Source organism: Podarcis cretensis (assembly GCF_951804945.1).
Source record: "Podarcis cretensis genome assembly, chromosome: 6".
In the NCBI taxonomy this organism is placed as follows: Eukaryota; Metazoa; Chordata; class Lepidosauria; order Squamata; family Lacertidae; genus Podarcis; species Podarcis cretensis.
In genome coordinates this window covers 49,064,759-49,082,629 of record NC_137175.1, presented here as the reverse complement: position 1 = coordinate 49,082,629, position 17,871 = coordinate 49,064,759, and the positions used below count along the sequence as shown (strand labels likewise).

Here is a 17,871-nt window from a genome sequence, read left to right as displayed (position 1 = left end):
GTATTTGCATTTTTTGAGCCGAGATCCTCAGGACGTTGAATTCTGTGCTCAATACAAATTTCAGAACTGACCTAGCTCTATGTCATTTCATTTTTATGTACCTAAACACACAATCTTTGCAATGGAAGCATACAAGTAGCATAAACTTCAGAAACTTAACTACATGTTGGTGCTAAAATGCTTTTCCATATATTTATATTTAAAATATTGAAATGTAGAGAAAATATGTTTCTAAAATTGCTTCCATGAAAATAGCTAGCAAGTGATAAATGCATAAGTACTTTGGTGCTGATTTAAAAATTGAGTTTAATGGATTTCTCAGGATTTATTTGTTTTTAAAGGGCCACTCAGGGGAACTGGACTTTCTCCCTCTCCACCCACGGGACTATGTCATGGTCAACAATATGGATGAAACACAGCAAGATACAGACACAAAAAAGTGTTGTATAGAAATCGATTGCCATTCCACTTGTAGCTCGCAGCAGAAGAGCAATGCTTAGTAGCTCTAGGAACTCCCAGTCTGGAAGCAACCCTGGGTTACAACATGCTTAACCTCTACACATGTCTGCGATTGCAAGGGGAAGACTGTTCCCATTTAACAGCAACAGAAATTGCACAACATTCACAGCACCACTGCCTCCTCGCTTATACCTCCCAGGAGAGGGCATCTGGGTTAGATTTGCATGTAAAACTCCTCTTTGCACACACCAAGTCCCAGGCCTGTCCTTAGTTTCATGTAACAACGCAGAATATTTTGACAGCATCTGGTACAGGATACTCCCTCAGAGCCCAGGAGGTCAGATCAACCATGAAGAAAGAGCTAGGGAATAAATAGCCAAGCTTTCCTGCTCTCTACAACCCCAAAACCTGCTGGGGAGGAAAGCTACTTCTCTTCCACAGACAACTACAAAGAAGTGTGTTAAAAATATCCTGCTCCTCCCCTTAATAGTTTTGCCCCTATACTTCTCAGGACAAAGGCACTGTTCATGGAAGGATTTATGTACTCAGTAAAATACCGCTTAGATTCTGAGTAGTGAACAGTATTCTCTAGCCTTAAGAATGTTCAAAGTATTTTACACACACACACACAGAGAGAGAGACAGAGAGAGAGAGAGAGAGACAGAGAGAGACAGACAGACAGACAATATCTCAGTCATTTTAGTACATATGTTAAACAACATGTATTACATGAATTCTCTAGGCTGAAGTTGATAATATATCTTCAGAGTGCAGTGCCACAGCTACAAGCAAGAGCAGTTAAGACTGATACCAGCAGACTCAAACTAACATTACTGAAAAACTACCACGTATTGCAAATTTGGATAACAGTAAGCAAACCATTCATTTACCCCAACAACCCTTTTTTTTTAATATGAAGCTATATAGGAATAAAGGGATGAACCTTAAATTTCATTCTTTTCCTTAAATCAGGAGCAACCTTTTAGACCTTAGGGCCACATTCACACTCTGTCAGCTCTCTCTGCGCCAACAGTAAATGTGCTTGATGTCTAAGATATTTGTCAGTTAAAACAAGATGTCTTGACAAATGTCTCAACGGCTCATAGGATGTGGAAGCCTAGCAACGTTTTCCCACTCCCTTTACGTATTCAAATATTGCTGCAACAGAGTGAAGAAGGAAATGGATTTTAATTTAGCATTTGCACTTTTTCACTCTGCAAAACACCTTAGGCATTTCCTCTATTGACCAGCTATCATAGACCATCAGAAGATGCATTGTGGACCACGCACAGTTTAAGAACTGCTACCACAGAATACAAAAAATGTCCTGTATGTCAGATTTTGCAGCTCCTAAAGGTCTAAACTACAAATATGAAGGAAATCAGAAACTGGATCCCACAATGTGTGTGCCTGCTTTTATTGAAATGCAGCTGGGAGAAATTGCCCCTTTTTTTCTGAGCCACAACTGGGATGGGGTGGGGAAAACAGGATTTTGATTTGGAAAAGCGTTAAGTATCACTTACTAGTGATCATAAAAACAAAAACAAAACCCTAACAACCCTTACCCCCAGGTGAGTAACAACCTTAAAAAAAAGAAAATGAATTGGAAGTTCTAATTATTATTGCCTTATGATGTGCTGTTTGGTCTTACAAACCTCTTATTTTTGAAATCCTGTTTTGACAGCTCTGTCTGCCTCACCTGACTATTCACAAATTGGTACAGTATATGAAAGTAGGACTTGCTGGCCCTGCAGCATCTACTGCACGTACTAAACAATATATCACCCTCCCCAGACACTGAGATCTCAACCAGAGGCCCTCTTGTGTTCACACACCCACACACCCTAGGTCTGTGAGGTGGTACCCAGAGACAAGGCCTTTTGCATGGCGGCTTTTTGAGGCTTTTGGGGAGCCCCAAAAGATTTACCGTATGTAGTTCAAGTGGTCTTCCCTCAAGTAATTTTTGTCCCATTTGCTGCTGGACTGGATTATGTTGTGGAGGATTTGAATAAGTTTTATTGTTTTGAAGTGTGCTGGTAATACTTATTTTAGTGTTGTTTTATTGTTGCAATGCACTTTGGAGGGTCTTTGTTCAGAAAAAGCAACACAGAAATGTTTTAAAAGAAATAATACCAAAAGAAATAAATAATTGAGTTTGAATCCTGACAAGACAGAAGTACTGTTTTTGGGGGACAGGAAGCGGGCGGGTATGGGGGATTCCCTGGTCCTGAATGGGGTAACTGTGCCCCTGAAGGACCAGGTGCGCAGCCTGGGAGTCATTTTGGACTCACAGCTGTCCATGGAGGCACAGGTTAATTCTGTGTCCAGGGCAGCTGTCTACCAGCTCCACCTGGTACGCAGGCTAAGACCCTACCTGCCCGCAGACTGTCTTGCCAGAGTGGTGCATGCTCTAGTTATCTCCCACTTGGACTACTGCAATGCGCTCTACGTGGGGCTACCTTTGAAGGTGACCCGGAAACTATAATTAATCCAGAATGCAGCAGCTAGACTGGTGACTGGGAGTGGCCGCCGGGACCACATAACACCAGTTCTGACAGATCTGCATTGGCTCCCAGTACGTTTCTGAGCACAATTTGAAGTGTTGGTGCTGACCTTTAAAGCCCGAAATGGCCTCGGTCCTGTATACCTGAAGGAGCGTCTCCACCCCCATCGTTCAGCCCGGACACTGAGATCCAGCGCCAAGGGCCTTCTGGCGGTTCCCTCATTGTGAGAAGTAAGGTTACAGGGAACCAGACAGAGGGCCTTCTTGGTAGTGGCGTCCGCCCCGTGGAACGCCCTCCCAGCAGATGTCAAGGCAATAAACAACTATTTTACTTTTCAAAGACAACTGAAGGCATCCCTCTTTAGGGAAGTTTTTAATGTCTGATGCTGTATTGTTTTTAATATTCAGTTGGAAGCTGCCCAGAGTGGCTGGGGAAACCCAGCCAGATGGGCGGGGTATAAATAATAATTATTATTATTATTATTATTATTATTATTATTATTATTATTATTATACCAAAATAACTAAACTGGGACAAATTGTGCACCACCATGCTGCAAAAAGCTTTTATGTCTGGGACAAATGCCCTGGTGTGTCATCACAATGCCAGGGTGAAAGGGCATTCTGTGTAGAGCAGGGGTGCCCAAACTTTTTTCAATGAGGGCCAGATTTGATGAAGTGAACAGGCGAACATTACCCCAGGACATATACTGCCACGGGGGCCAGATTAAATTGACCGGTGGGGCCCCGAAATGGACTTTGGACATGCCTGGTGTAGAGGAATTCACCGATCTTAAGTGCTTGTGCTTAAGCATGCTTTTTAAAGGTCCACTTTGTTTTTAATGGAACCCACCTTGTTCATGGAAAAGTACAAGAACTCTGTGGTGCAATCCTGTTCATGTATAGGCAGAAGTAAGCCCCACTGACTATGTCTCAAATAAGTGTGTGTAGGGCTGCAGTCTAGAAGTCTGACATAACTTCCACTGTGCAGAAAACTTGACAAGAGGAATCACCCAGAGACGAGAATGGTAACTGTCATCAATCCATTCCCTTTATTTGTATCACATGTTCAGAGCCCTCAAGGCGAGATTTAGCACAAAGAAAAGCAGAACTGTCTGAAGCTCAGCCCAGGCAGGAACTAACCTCATAACTCTCACCACTGGAACTCACACTCTTCAAACATGACAGTCCCATTTGCATAGGGGCCAGAAAAATTAGACAAAGCGGATGGGGAGGTAGCTTTGTGATTGTGATGCTAGTCAACAGCATTCTGGTTCCTACAGAAAGAAGCTTGCCAGATGGGGAAAGAGATTAGAGCCCTGCTTGAAGCATGATGCTTGAGGAGGGAATGGAAACATGAATGGGAATGAGGGGCAATGCGTGCCAGCTTCCCCCCACACCAAACACATCCTTGCATGGGGCAGCCGCACTCTCTCCACCACTGACCTTCTTGCATTGAACTGGAATGTCTGAAGTGGGGTGCTAAGCACATTTTCCATGACAAGAAGCTTCCTCACAACCAGGGTCCCAGTAACATCACTGGGCTCCAAATCACTGGGAGGCTTGAGACCTTCCCAGGCAAGGCAAGAAGGACAAGGGTGGAGTGGACAGGAATGTTGGGGTGTGGATGGCATGGACATCTCCCTGGTTCTGTTGCCATGCCCTGCTCAGGTATAAAGCCTGAAACAAGGCTTCAGTTCTCCAGGACAGAAGCTGGAGAGGCAAGAAGGAAAAGTGAGGGAGACCCGATCCAAATGTCCATATTCTACGCTGCTACGAATAGGTAATGCAGCCTGAGCCATGCAGCAATAGGCCATGCAGAAACAGAGGAATGGCAGGAAATATATACCCAACCCAGGGGCTCATGGGAATCTTTGAAGGGGGAATCAAAGTCAGACACTGAAAGGGGGAAGCAGGCTTATTTCTCTCTCACACACACAAAATATAAGAAAAGTGCTTGTTCATTTTGCCTCATATTTCAGGTTCTACAAATGCTAGAAATTGACATTAAAAAAGAAAACTGCAGAGCTAAAGTTTTAGCCATTCAGAGGGGCCATTCAGGGGGGCAACTTCTTCCCTTTGCCCTCCTTGTGGACCCCAATGACACTCCCCCCATCTTTTTGTGTTGCAAATGAGGCAGAATTATTGTTTCACAAAGCATTTGGAGGAGCTTTATTTTAGTGAATGCTGAATTTTAATGGTTTTAATTCTGTGATTCTTATTACTATTTGTTTTGCATTTTTTTGGCTCCAAAAACACCCTGCTAAGTACAGATCTGTATAACAACTTAGAAAGAAATGAAAAGCTAGAGATGTGTATCATTGTTTCAGAATGAAACATTGAACCAAACTGTTTATTTATGAACCAATGTACTTCTAGGTTGATTACAAAGTAAAAAAGCATCAAACAACAATACATGCATTAGAGCATCAGATAAACAGTTGAGAGTTTAATCTCATTTGTTATGAAATTAAAGCACAGACTGATGAACAGGTACATTTCTCACTGTTCCCATTCATTTTTCTGTGGCAGCAGACCTGATCTCTGCAGCCATTCCTGCAGCCCAGAACACGGTGCCCCAATTCCCTCTCTTGTTACATACTTTCTCACAGATCCATATTCCTACCTATTCCTAATGGCAATCCAATGGCCAATCCCACCTGCCATTCAAAAACAGCAGCATCAGCTCTGCTGGTTACTGCATGAAAGTTCCAGAGCAGAGCACACAAGCCGGCTGTCCTTTGCTAGCTCCTACTGTGTCTTTCTTGCATGGATGATGCCAAATGAAATCTTGTTGGAATGACATCAGACCTTCCAAAACCCTAGGAAGAAAGGCCCTGTTTGTGCCAAGCATTAGCCAATAGCAGCATTTGCATCCCTTCACAAGGGGTAAGTACCGTATTAGACAGCGCCATCCCCTTGGCAATGCTTACTCCAACTGACAGCTTTGTAGCCAAGGCAATAATATGCCTCCCAAGCCAGAGAAATAATGTCTCATCCAAGAAGCTACCATGATAAGACTCCTCCATTCAGGATTGCCACCCCCTCCAAACTATCCTTTGCATACCTGACAAGCATGCAAGTGTAGATCCCACATACATTATGGCACACCTGAGATGCTCCAGCAGCAGTGTGGAGAGATGTTTCTCTATGGCTTCATTCCAATGCACTGCTGTAATGTTTTAAAGGTCTGGCACCACTAGTGCCCACTGCACTCATTCTTCCCACCTTGGCAGGGAAACAATTGCATGAGAAGAACCTGCAAGGGCTGGCTCCATCCACATGGCGCTGGGCCTTTAAATGCTGCAGCAGGATCCTGGGATTAAATACTGCTGGAAAAGCAGATCTCAACCTATTGCCAGAATATCTAAAAGATGCTTTTGTTTCTCATTAGGTGGTTCCTTCAGAATCCCATGATGCTGCAGTACCAAAGTGGGTTCCAGGTGGGCAGCTCTGGCCATCCAGAGGAGGACAATTCTTTTGCTGCTCCCTCATACCATACATATGCACTGGAAGGGTCCAAATTGCCTCTCATCCAAAACATGAAGGTATTTACAGCCTCTTCCATATGACAGCTACAAAATGCTTTGCAAAGATCTGATCCCTCGGTTTCTTTGTTCCAATTCAGCTCCCATCCTGTGCAGGTTCCATCTTTACAAGCAATGTTTTAAATGTGCTTTTGAGCCTCATTCACTATTTCTGCTGCATGTTGTTAACATGGTCACAGAATCATAGAACTGCCGAGTTGGAAGGCACCCACAAGGATCATCCAGTCCAACTCTCACAATGCAGCAATCACAGCTGAAAAATCCCTGACAGGTGGCCATCCAACCTAATTTAAAAACCTTTTTAAAATCCACAACCTTCCGAGGCCAGAATATAACAGGAACATCAATGCACATTGCAAAACTGACACCAGCTACAATCAGTTTTACACACCAGTTTAACGCATGGAAACATGAAGAACCTGCTAAGCCAGTGTTTCTTAAACTGTGGGCCAGGGACCATCAAGCAAGCATTAACATCACAGCCTATCCCCTGGTCATGCTGCAGCCTTCTGATTGGATGCACCCTAGCAGCAGCTCCCCACATGTGAAGTGCATGGGCATGCCTGGGAACGGGAGTCAGGTTGAACAGCAGAGGCAAGAGTGAGAGCGTAGCATGCAAATGTGCAATGGAAGAAATCGTAGAGAGGGGGGAAATAGATAATGTGCCAGGAAAGGAACAGGAAGAAGGGAGGTAAAAGAGTCAAAGTGGCTGTGGGAGGTGAAAAGGAGAAGACCCTGGGAGCAGCTGCTGAGACTTCTGGGTCCTCTGCTTCACACACATGCCCACAAACCACAGCTGGCCTCCTACTGAGCCAGGAAGCCTTTCCCACCTCCTCTGAGGTGAAGGAGTCAAAGGGGCCACTGAAGGAAGTCAGAGAAACAAAAGTTGAATATTTTAATAAATAATAATAAACTGGGAATAGAGGTGAAGGGGATGCTCACTCTGCCAAGCTGTCAAAGAAGAGGAAGAAGTGAATGTTAAATGGAGCCAGGGAAGAGGAACAAAATAAACTGGCAGTGGGAACAGGGAGCAAGTTAGAGTGTGAAAGGAGGATAAATAACAGCAGAAAACTAAAGATACTTTTGAGAGACATGTGCTGGGGTGAAATAGAAAATAAAACAAACCCTCATACACTTAGACCCTCTGGATCAGCAATTCTGCTTAAAATGGGGAGGCTGGATCACAATACTTCCAATCCCTTGACTTAGCTTGAGAGAACTGTGGAACTCTCTGCCACAAGGAAATCACCATGGCAAAGAATTTAGAGAAGAAGGAATAGTTATCAGTAGAAAATGATGTCTGTAATTAATATTATCTGCCTCCATCTCTCCCCAGTATTTTTCCTGCATCTACTCTGCCATTTTGTTACATTAATTCTGAGCTCTCTCAAGTGGGTCCTCAGAGTAGACAGTTTGAGGACCCCTGTACTAAGTGCTTCCTGCTTCGGATCCAGCTTTTCTGGGCCTAAAGCAATCCAATATAATGGACAGCAACAGCGTCTACCTTCCCTGCGCCCTGTGGAAACAGACTACTTATACTGAGGACACTCCTATTTAGGAAGAAACCAGCATTTTCACTCCCTCTCCCCCACTTCCATCTATACCCGCCAATTACATCCTCCATGTCTTCCTGAGGCTTGAATGACATCAGAGTAAATACTGGCAGCGTGGGAGCAAGGAGCTACTGGGAGGTGGGGGGCACAATTTGTGTTCTTTCATCAAGCATAGCGCCATTAACAAGTTACAGTTAGCAAGCTATCATCTGAAACCAATTCCTATGGAATACTCCTGCTTTTTGCCCCAAAGGGGCTAGTACTGAAAACTTGCCATTTCACCCCCGCCCCTTACGAAAAGGAAAAGCCACTTGGCATATGCTGGAGTAAGACATGGGGAGGGAGGGGGCAGTGCTACCAGCAGCAGGGGGCTCCATCTCTTGGAGAGATCAAGGACATGGCATGCTTCAGCAAGAATGTTTACAGAAGTGGCTGAGGTCTGGAGATTGCAAGGGTTTAAATAAACTTGAGAAATCTACTTCCTTCCCCCAGTTTCACAAGCTCCATTTCCTGGCCCTCCTCAGCTCTGACAAGAGCTCTCAGACACTTCAGGACGTGCTCCGAGGCCAATCTAATTTTTCTAATTTTTATTTCTTGAAAGCACACATCTCTGGCAATTGGTATGCAACAGGTTTGTTTGTTCTGTTTAGCTCTTTTGCCTAGCAGTTCTAAACCAGGCCCATAGAAACCCTATGATTCTCAAACCAATGAAAAACAATGGCACACAATACGCCATCAGCGCAGAGCAACCTTAGCATCGGCCACACTAAGTGCTATCAGTCAGGTTTATTGATATCACAATCTTGCGTTTTCAGCGGAAACAACCCATTCTGGGTGACTGAGCTGGACTCTACATAGTTATTTGCTGAAACACTAAACAGCCCAGAAGAGACTAGGAGCAATCTTTGCGAAGCCAAGAGCTGAAGAATATGAGCATGCAACAATGGGCGTGGGTAATTTCTGAACTAAGGCGGGCAGAGCCTGCTAGATCATAGTGCAAGCAAGCAGGAAACCCACAAAGTACCGTAATCAGTTTATCTCCTGCAAAGCCACTTTTGACGACAGCCAGAGCCTGAGTCTTTATGCTCAAATTATTTCCACCTTCAAAACCAAACCGAGTTAGCATAATGCCAGACTTAAAACAGCCTCCATTAAATTGCTCCCAAAAGCTACGCGGACATTCAGAATGACCAGAAATTGCACTGTGGTGTCTGAGATTGGTCTGGAGTGGACATTAGGGAGACTTAAAACTTAATGAAGCACATGTAAATGAATTTAAGCAAATAAGCTTTTAAGACAATCCACAAACAAGATAAATGTGATTATTTTTTAGTCTGCCCAGGGTCTGATGGCCCTTCTTCCTGCTGCAGGTGTCATTTTAAGGTAAAGTTAAAGGTACCCCTGCCCATACGGGCCAGTCGTGTCTGACTCTGGGGTTGCGCGCCCATCTCGCTTAAGAGGCCGGGGGCCAGCGCTGTCCGGAGACACTTCCGGGTCACGTGGCCAGCATGACAAGCTGCATCTGGCGAGCCAGCGCAGCACACGGAAACGCCGTTTACCTTCCCGCTAGTAAGCGGTCCCTATTTATCTACTTGCACCCAAGGGTGCTTTCAAACTGCTAGGTTGGCAGGCGCTGGGACCGAGCAACAGGAGCGCACCCCACCGCGGGGATTCGAACCGCCGACCTGACAATTGGCAAGTCCTAGGCGCTGAGGTTTTACCCACAGCGCCACCTGCGTCCCGTGTCATTTTAGAGCAGTACAAAATGCACTTCTGTACAAAATGACAGTGTTTCAGTTTCAAGCACATTCAGATTGGGGGGTGGGGGCAAATCCTTGATCAAACTGTTCCTAAGTGCCGTATTTTTCGCTCTATAGGACACACCAGACCACAAGGCGCACCTAGTTTTTGGAGGAGGAAAACAAGAAAAAAAATATTCTGAATCTCAGAAGCCAGAACAGCAAGAGGGATTGCTGCGCAGTGAAAGCAGCAATCCCTCTTGCTGTTCGGGCTTCTGGGATAGGTGTGCAGCCTGCATTTGCTCCATAAGACGCACACACATTTCCCTTTACTTTTTAGGAGGGAAAAAGTGAGTCTTATAGAGCAAAAAATACGGTATTTAAAAAGGAAAAAAATGGCAAATAATACATGCACAAGCTCTTCACAACTGATGCACCACATATAGATTTAATTTTGCACTCTGGTCTCTGTATGCAAGAAAAGTTGCCCTCAGCTGCTTGAATTAAATTACTGTATCAAAAACCCTGATCTGCAGGAAGATTCTGTGTCATCAGTTAGCAAATGGTGTCAATGGCTTCCCAAGTCAGAAGTAGGCCTGGCCTCCTTAGGGATGTGCAGTTCTCTCAGAAAATACAAACTAAACTCCATTCAGATCCCCCCATTGTTTGTATGTGGGGCCTGATTGTTAGGAAGGCAGAACACCATTCCCTCTGTATCCTACCCCTTTTCAGTACAAAGAGCAATGACATGAGAGACTTTTCACTGGGCTTTGGTTTCTCTAGGATTTAGTTTCTCGTCCTTTGCCTCCACCGTCTCTCTAGTGTATTGCAGTTGATGCTCCCCTAACAACTCCTCCCTTAAAAAAAACACACCAATCTGTCCGTGTGCAAATCTGGCATTTCCCATATAAATCAGTTCCATTGCAAGGTACCTCTTGGACAGTTCCCCAACCCCCTCTTGTAAACCACTGAAGAAGCTGAAAGATTTGACATCACATGCTATAGCATTGCAATTAAAGTAAGAACAAAAATCCTTTCTTTCTTTCACATGTGTCAGTTCCTTGGTTTGAGATGCCATCTCCTAAGCTGCATTGAAGTCTGTAAAAAAAAATGAGAGGGCATATAAAACCTCAATCTCTACTGCAAATACAAAAAAGAGAGAGAAATATATGGAGAATGACTCAGATACAAGCCTGTTTGAAACAGTCCTCATCACACCTAAAGAACCAACAGAGGCAGAAAAGCAGATTTCTTCCACTTTCAAAGAATGTTTCTCTAAGTATTCCACACAGACCTCTCTGAGCCTGCAAGTTGGCATCATAAACTGAAAACGGTTTATTATTATTATTATTTAAATCATCATGTGAAAAAGATTAAAGAGAAATCTGGATAAACGGATCAGCTGGTAAGGCAAACGGCAACCCATTCTGTTGGAAGCTGGCAGAGAGGCAGACATTGAGAGAAGGATGATCATTACCAATTTTTCTATATATATAAAAGAAGGCCCCCACATAGAGGTATGTGGTTGCACCACTTGAAAGAAAGTGTTACTGTCCTTGCTGTTTGTTTGAGAAGCTTAAAAAGGCTTCTGCTTGCTTGCAGGACACACTCAGTGACAGACAGAAGTAGAACAAAGATAATTATTAGACGTGGAAGAAAATAACACAAGAGGCAACATGAAGTCGCTGAAGGTTAATTGTGCAGCCACTGTCTGGCACAACACCACAGTCCCAGGCTACAAGGGAAAGAACATTTATCCATCACCTGGCATGTCACAACAACACATGAATGGAGTGGCGTGTAGAGCTCTAGGGGAGGTGGGAGGAAGCGGGGGAGAGAGAGCGTTGTGCAGGCTTCTGCCAGACTAATCTGATATTCTTTTTTGAGAAGATAATTGGTTTTCTGGGCAAAGGAAATGCCGTAAAGCATTCGCTGCAGTACCACATCAGCAATTATTAATGAAACTGGAGGATATATATGTACAGTAAGATGGATAAGGAACTGGCTACAGTAAATGGAGAAAGGGTTTTGTTAAAAGGGAGACCTTCAAACCAGAGTGGAGTTAAGGGGTGGAGTTTCTCAGTGATCAATCCAGAAACCCATTTTTAACCAGTATTTTCGTTCAGTTGGCAAAGGAAACTATAAGTGAAATCTGCTGATGATGCAAATTAGAAGATGCTACCGATAAAATGGAGAATCAAGAAGCAACAAAGAATTGGCCCACTCCTTAAATATCAAAGCACTGGCATGGAGAGTCACTTTTCCATGGGTGTGTCCCATGATGGTGCTGCAACATTTAAAGGGACACCATGTCTAGGACCAACTGCATCAGAACCAGCTGTGTGACAGTGAAGACAAGGATCCACATGGCTGGCTCTGCCCACACTGTAGCAGGCCCAAAAATGTTAAAGCTGCACCAACTCGATGACCTTTTATGCACTAGTTTTATGACTGGTTCACATACACACACACTTTTATTGTGGGCTGGAGGGTGAAAATCCACTGCAGACACTATGGACAGGTTACAATGACCACAGAGAATGAAAACAACATGCCAATGGAAACTTCTCAGTGCCACAATTCTAATATGATGGCAGCCTGCTGTACAGATCCTCATCTCTGCATAAGGAGTTTCCATGGCCACTCAGGATATCTCTAGAAGTGCTTGGGAAAGGTATGGAGGTTCTCCATTCAATGATGGTTGCCCATGTGATAAGCTACTCTACATTACAGCTCCAGAATGGAGAACTCACCATGGGAATGTGGTTCTCAGCAGCATCCTTATTGGCTACTGTAATGTGTCAGTCCTTCTTTTAGATCAGGGTTGAGCAATTTGTGGCCCTCCAGATACTTCTGGAGTACAAACTCTCGTCATCCCTGACCACTGACCATGCTAGCCAGGGTGGATGGGGGCTGGAGTCCAACGTCTAGAGCACCACAGGTTTCCTACCTCTACTCTATAGATATTAAGCAGTGTTTGATTTGCTTCTCAGATGTTACTATGCAACCATCTCCCTTCTGTCTGCTCCATATTCAAGGAGCTGAGCCACATTATCAGAAAGGTCCATCTACTGACTAGTATGCTGGCTGTTTGGCTGTAATAATAAATGTTCATTCATTCAATCCACTGACAGATCTTCTCCATTCTGCATGGGTAGGTTGTACTACCCACCGAAGGCAGACTCCCTTCTGTTTTTCACCCCACTTCCCACTTACTATTATTATTTATTAATTTTTTATATCATCCTTCATTCAAAAATCAGAGGGTGGTTTAAATATTAAAAATGCAAAAGTACAAAGCCTAATAACAAACAAAAGCAGTAACCCCACACATAGTTTAAAAGGCCATAGATTATTTAATTAGCCAAAGGACTGGGAGAAGAGGAATGCTTTTTGTCCAGGTCAATTCATATGGGGAGAGGACAGCTCAAGGTATTGTGGTCCTGAAACATTTTATAGGTCAAAACCAGCACTTACTACGTATATCCTGCATCCATTGCAAATACTTGTGCATTGCTCAGATGAATAAGAGTTCCAATGAATTATCTCAGAATTCTTAGCTCATCGCTCAAGTAGATGTAGCCTTGTAGCTGTCCTAAGAGAACAGTTTTGCTTTCTGAACATGTTTCTCTAAGTAAGCTAGCACACTGTACATATCGACATCAGAGTGCTTGAATATTGTCAAGAGGAGATCTATGAGTCGATGGATGGAGATGTCAAATTCACTTTCTCAGGAAGGGAGCCCAAGACACCCCTCAAAACTGTCATCTGAACACAGGCCAGATCAGCTTCAAATACAGGGGGAAGGCAATTAAGGTTTCATACTTCCCCAAATATATTCCAAGTCATTCCCTTCTTTCACATTTTTCATAGTGTGAAGAATGAGCTCAGCTCTTGAGCACAAAGCATTTCTGATGTCTGCTTCAGTGACTGCTTAGAGCTTCTGAAAATCTATCCATCTATATGCATTGTTAGAAGATTAAGAACTGGGCTTTCCTGTGGCCAGTTCCCAATGGGAAGGAGGGAGTGGAGGGAGAAGAAGATAGGAATGGCTGCATTTTCTGTATTGTTTGGGCAGGATGCAGCCTCAATTTGCCCTTAAAATAAACTCATTCCCCTCCCATTAGTTTCTGAAACGGCCAACAGCAAAAGAAAGAAAACAGCAGTTTCTACTGGATTCAGTCAAAACAGAGAGCAGACAAAGCAGGCTACCTTCTGTTTATAAAGAGCAGAATTGCACAGGTGGAACCAGAGAGAGGGGCAGATGTCTGTCAAAGGCACAGGCAAGACCCCCACCCATCTCTTCTCTAACTGGCCTTCTCACCTCAGCTCAGTCCCCTTCTCATCTCACCATACCTGCAGTTTGACAAACACTTTCAAATGAAAGGAATGATGCCCCATGCCAGTCCTCACGGCCCCCTGCTTAAGCACATTTAACCGAAACAGCACATCTTCTTCCACTGCCTCGTTTCTTTGTTGTCTCCCCAGCGTCAAATTATAGAATGTGTTTAAAAATCTGTCGGAATTATGCAAATTAAGAAGGCTTGCATATATCTGCTTAACTAAGTGCACTTGCAGAGGAGGGGAAAGATAAGGAGCTAAGATGAAAACCGAAGAATGACTTCCTCATCACCTCAGGAAATCCTGCTGTGTCCCACTTGGCTTGAGAATGCACTCGACACAAATCTCAGGTTCTCGCCGAACCACTAGCAATCTAGGGGTCCTGTGGCACCTTGAAGAACAGCACTGTTTTTATTGAGGCGTATGTTTTTATAGACTAAAGCCCAGTTTGTTAGATGACTGAAGTGAAATCTCAGTTAGGAGGTAAATATACACACAAGGTAAGAAAAATGTAAGGTTGGAGTTGAATGGCAATGACAAGGGCTTTTTGAAACACATTGCCCTTCAACTGACACCTTACATATTTTTCTCTTTTATGCACATACCTGCCAACTGAGATTTCACTTCATGCATCTTTGGTCCATGAAAACTTCAGTCCATGAAAGCTTATGCCATGATAGATCGATAGATGATAGATAGATAGATATAGATAGAAATGTGTTAGTCTTTAACCACAGGACTATAGGTTAATTTTGCTGCTATAGACTAACCCATGGTCATCCATTTGGAAAGCTAAACCATAAGGTCTAGAAACTTGGGATTGTTGAAAATAAAAGCTGAGTTTCTTAGGAGGAAAAGAGTCTGCACCAAATAAGGAGCCCTGTGCTAGTGTGATGCAAATGTAGACACTAAATAGTCACAAAACTAATAGGTAAAGCCTGTTCCCCATAAAGAAGTACACCTGTCTGGAGCAATAATGCCAAAATCATATGTAAGATCCAGTGCCTCCCCCTACACTCTGAGCAGGGAAAAAGAAGGGTCAGTTTTCAGCACCAGGTCTGATGGACTGGAGGTCTGCCCAACTTTCTGTTTCATTATCTACACATACTCAGAGGCTCATCTGCTCAACCGAAAAATATTCTCCTGTATTCCTGCCACAGAAGAACACTAACTTGGCAAGGAGGAGGTGGTTTTGTAAACTACAATTCTCTCCTTTGACCTCCCTGCTTAAAACACCCAGATCTTGAGTATCTCAGAGATGCCCTACACACACACATACAAAGGTCTAAGGGTGGAGAGTTCACAAGCCAGGAAAGAGAGGCAGGAAAACCACCCTGTTTTCACAGTCCTCAGGCCAATAAATTAATGGTCTTTGGACAAACCTGGCCAGATGGGAAGTGCTTGTGATCACACAGCAAGAGATTTCAGGATTCCCGCCCCTCCATCCTTGCTTCTGTGTAACAATGGTATCCTGTTATGCAAGGAGCAAAACAATACAAGGCTCCATTTCTCAGGCTTTTTTAAAAAGGTGCTCTGTCACCTTAGATTCAAAATGAAGAAGCACAAACATAAACCATGCTATGTCCAGGTGAGCATCTCTGCGGTAGTGGCCTCACCCACACTTGGCATGTCTGATCTTAATACAGGGTTTTGCACACAAATGTGCCTCCCACCCTGACAGAGGCAATGAAGGGTTGCCAAAATGGCAGCTCCTGGTATCTGTGCTCAGCATACACTAGTCTGGTGTTCGGATATATTCTCCCATCACCGTTTCAATTCCATTTGACAAAGACCACTTAACGTCTCCAGATGACAGACTGCATTGGGAACTGAAGGCAATATCCTGAGACAGCCATCGCTAACCCTCCCCACTCCAAAACACAGCTCTCCCTGTGCAGAGCTCATGGACTCCACTGATCACAGTGCCTCTGTTTCTTTTATTAAAGAGCCTTCAAATGCACACACACATCCAAAGGGTATTGACTCTTCAGCGGCAAGAGTCAATACAAAGGAAGAAACCCTGGGCAGTGGGCCACTGCATTAACACCGCCCTTCTCCTGCAGTGGGGAAGCAAATTGCCTGGTTTCAGGTGAACCGAAAGGGGAATGTTGTACCTGCAATGCAATTATTACTTTCACAAGAAGCAAAACGGCTAGGGAGCGACAGCATTTGGCAAAGTGTGTGAGAGGGGGAGAGAGAGAGAGAGAGATGGGCGTGAAGCAGTCCTGCCATTCACAGAAGACACTGCATAGGCAGACTCACCCCCAACCCCACCCCAAACGAAAGGATGATGCTCAAAAGATATCAGGCACCTGCATATGGCAGATTAAAGCACAAACTCCGGTTAGAGGGAAAATGAACTGACAGCCAAACAAAACAGATTTCGTTGTTGTTGGAGGGAGATAAGAGCTTAACAAGGGGAAGGAACCAGCCAGCCCGTACGGAAACCTGACAGCAGCGGATTTATCTGAAATATCAATAACGGGGATAAATGGAGTGTGTAAAGAGAGACAGAGGCAGAGACGTGGCTGAAAGGAAAGGCAGCAAAACGCAGAGCAAATGTGCAAAATACAGGATTTCCTTGTCTCTCTTGCTTTGACTTCAGAAAAAAAGAGGGAGGGGCAGCTCTAGGTCTCTTCAGGAGACAAATACTCCAAACCTGCTTCTTGCACATTACTTATGAAAGCAGCAGAAAATTGGCTTCCATGGATAGAAACAGGATTTCATTGTAAGAAGAGACTTGGGTTTAAACTCACAGGGTAAAAGAGGAGAGGCAAAAAGGAGAAGAAAAAAGGACGGTGTGAGGTGCGGCGGCCAAAATATTGATGTGGCTAATCACATGCGCATAAACACAGAGACCGATCAGCCCAGCAATTGGACAGTGCAGTCCCCCCACTCCGGGTGACCCTCTGCAGCAGAGACAAAGAGGAACAGAACAATACGGATCGGAGTGTGTGTGTGTGTGTGTGTGTGTGTGTGTGTGTGTCACACATGCCACACACCCGGTAAAGCTCACACGCCCCTGCCTGCAGACGGAGGCGCGCGCCTCTCCCCAAGGATGCCCGTCTAACAGTCCCACAAACGCGGGTCCGTGTGCCAAGGGCAGGATCACCGCTGTAGGCAAGTCAGCCCAGCCCACGCCGCTTCCAAAAATGCCCATGTCACCTGAGGTAAGACCAATGGCACAAGCTCCCCTCTGCTGTAGGGAGGCTCCCCTTCCCACCCCCCGACAGATCGGAATGAATGGACCGGCCTGCAGCGAGCGGCGCGAGGGACACCCTTTGTCTGCGCCCACCTGCGCCGAACGTCTTTCTTTCCCAGCCCGCCCCCCCCCGCGCGCGCGCTCTTTTCCGCCGAGCTCACCTCACGGCCACCTTGACGCTGCAGCTGTCCCCCTGGGCGGCCATGCCTTCCTCCTTCTCGTTCTCCTCCTCCTCCTCCTCTGCCGCCTCCCCGCGCCGCAGCAGAGCGCTGCCCCCCAACCACCATGGGGCCGGGGCCAAGACGAGGCTGAGGCGGCGACTCGGCTAAGAAGAGCGCAAGGCGCGGAGGCCGCCTGGGGCAGGCGAGGGCATGCTGGGCGGCGGCGGCTGCTCTTCCGACGGCCAGCCGCGCTCTCTCGCTTCCTGCCTGGGAGAGGAGGCAGCGGCGGCGGCGGCGGCGGCGCGCAAAGCTACGCAGCGCCCTTCTCCCTCCTGCCCGCCCCGCGGCAGTAGCGGGACTGCTGA

General features: G+C 45.2%; 1 protein-coding gene across 5 annotated transcripts in view; it reads right to left on the bottom strand.

Annotated features, from left to right (window-relative positions):
• The window catches only part of KIF21B (kinesin family member 21B), a 67,766-nt gene extending 49,895 nt beyond the window's left edge, over positions 1–17,871 (bottom strand). For 4 of the 5 annotated variants that reach the window (XR_013839871.1, XR_013839872.1, XM_079980228.1 and 1 more), the window contains exon 1: positions 17,507–17,870. Coding sequence is in view for 2 of the 5 variants with exons in the window: in XM_079980228.1 (XP_079836354.1) it covers positions 17,507–17,550 (44 nt within the window). In the remaining 3 variants the exon portion in view is untranslated. Of the gene's footprint in view, positions 1–17,506 lie in introns of all 5 variants that reach the window. The other variant, XR_013839870.1, reaches the window with a different exon arrangement.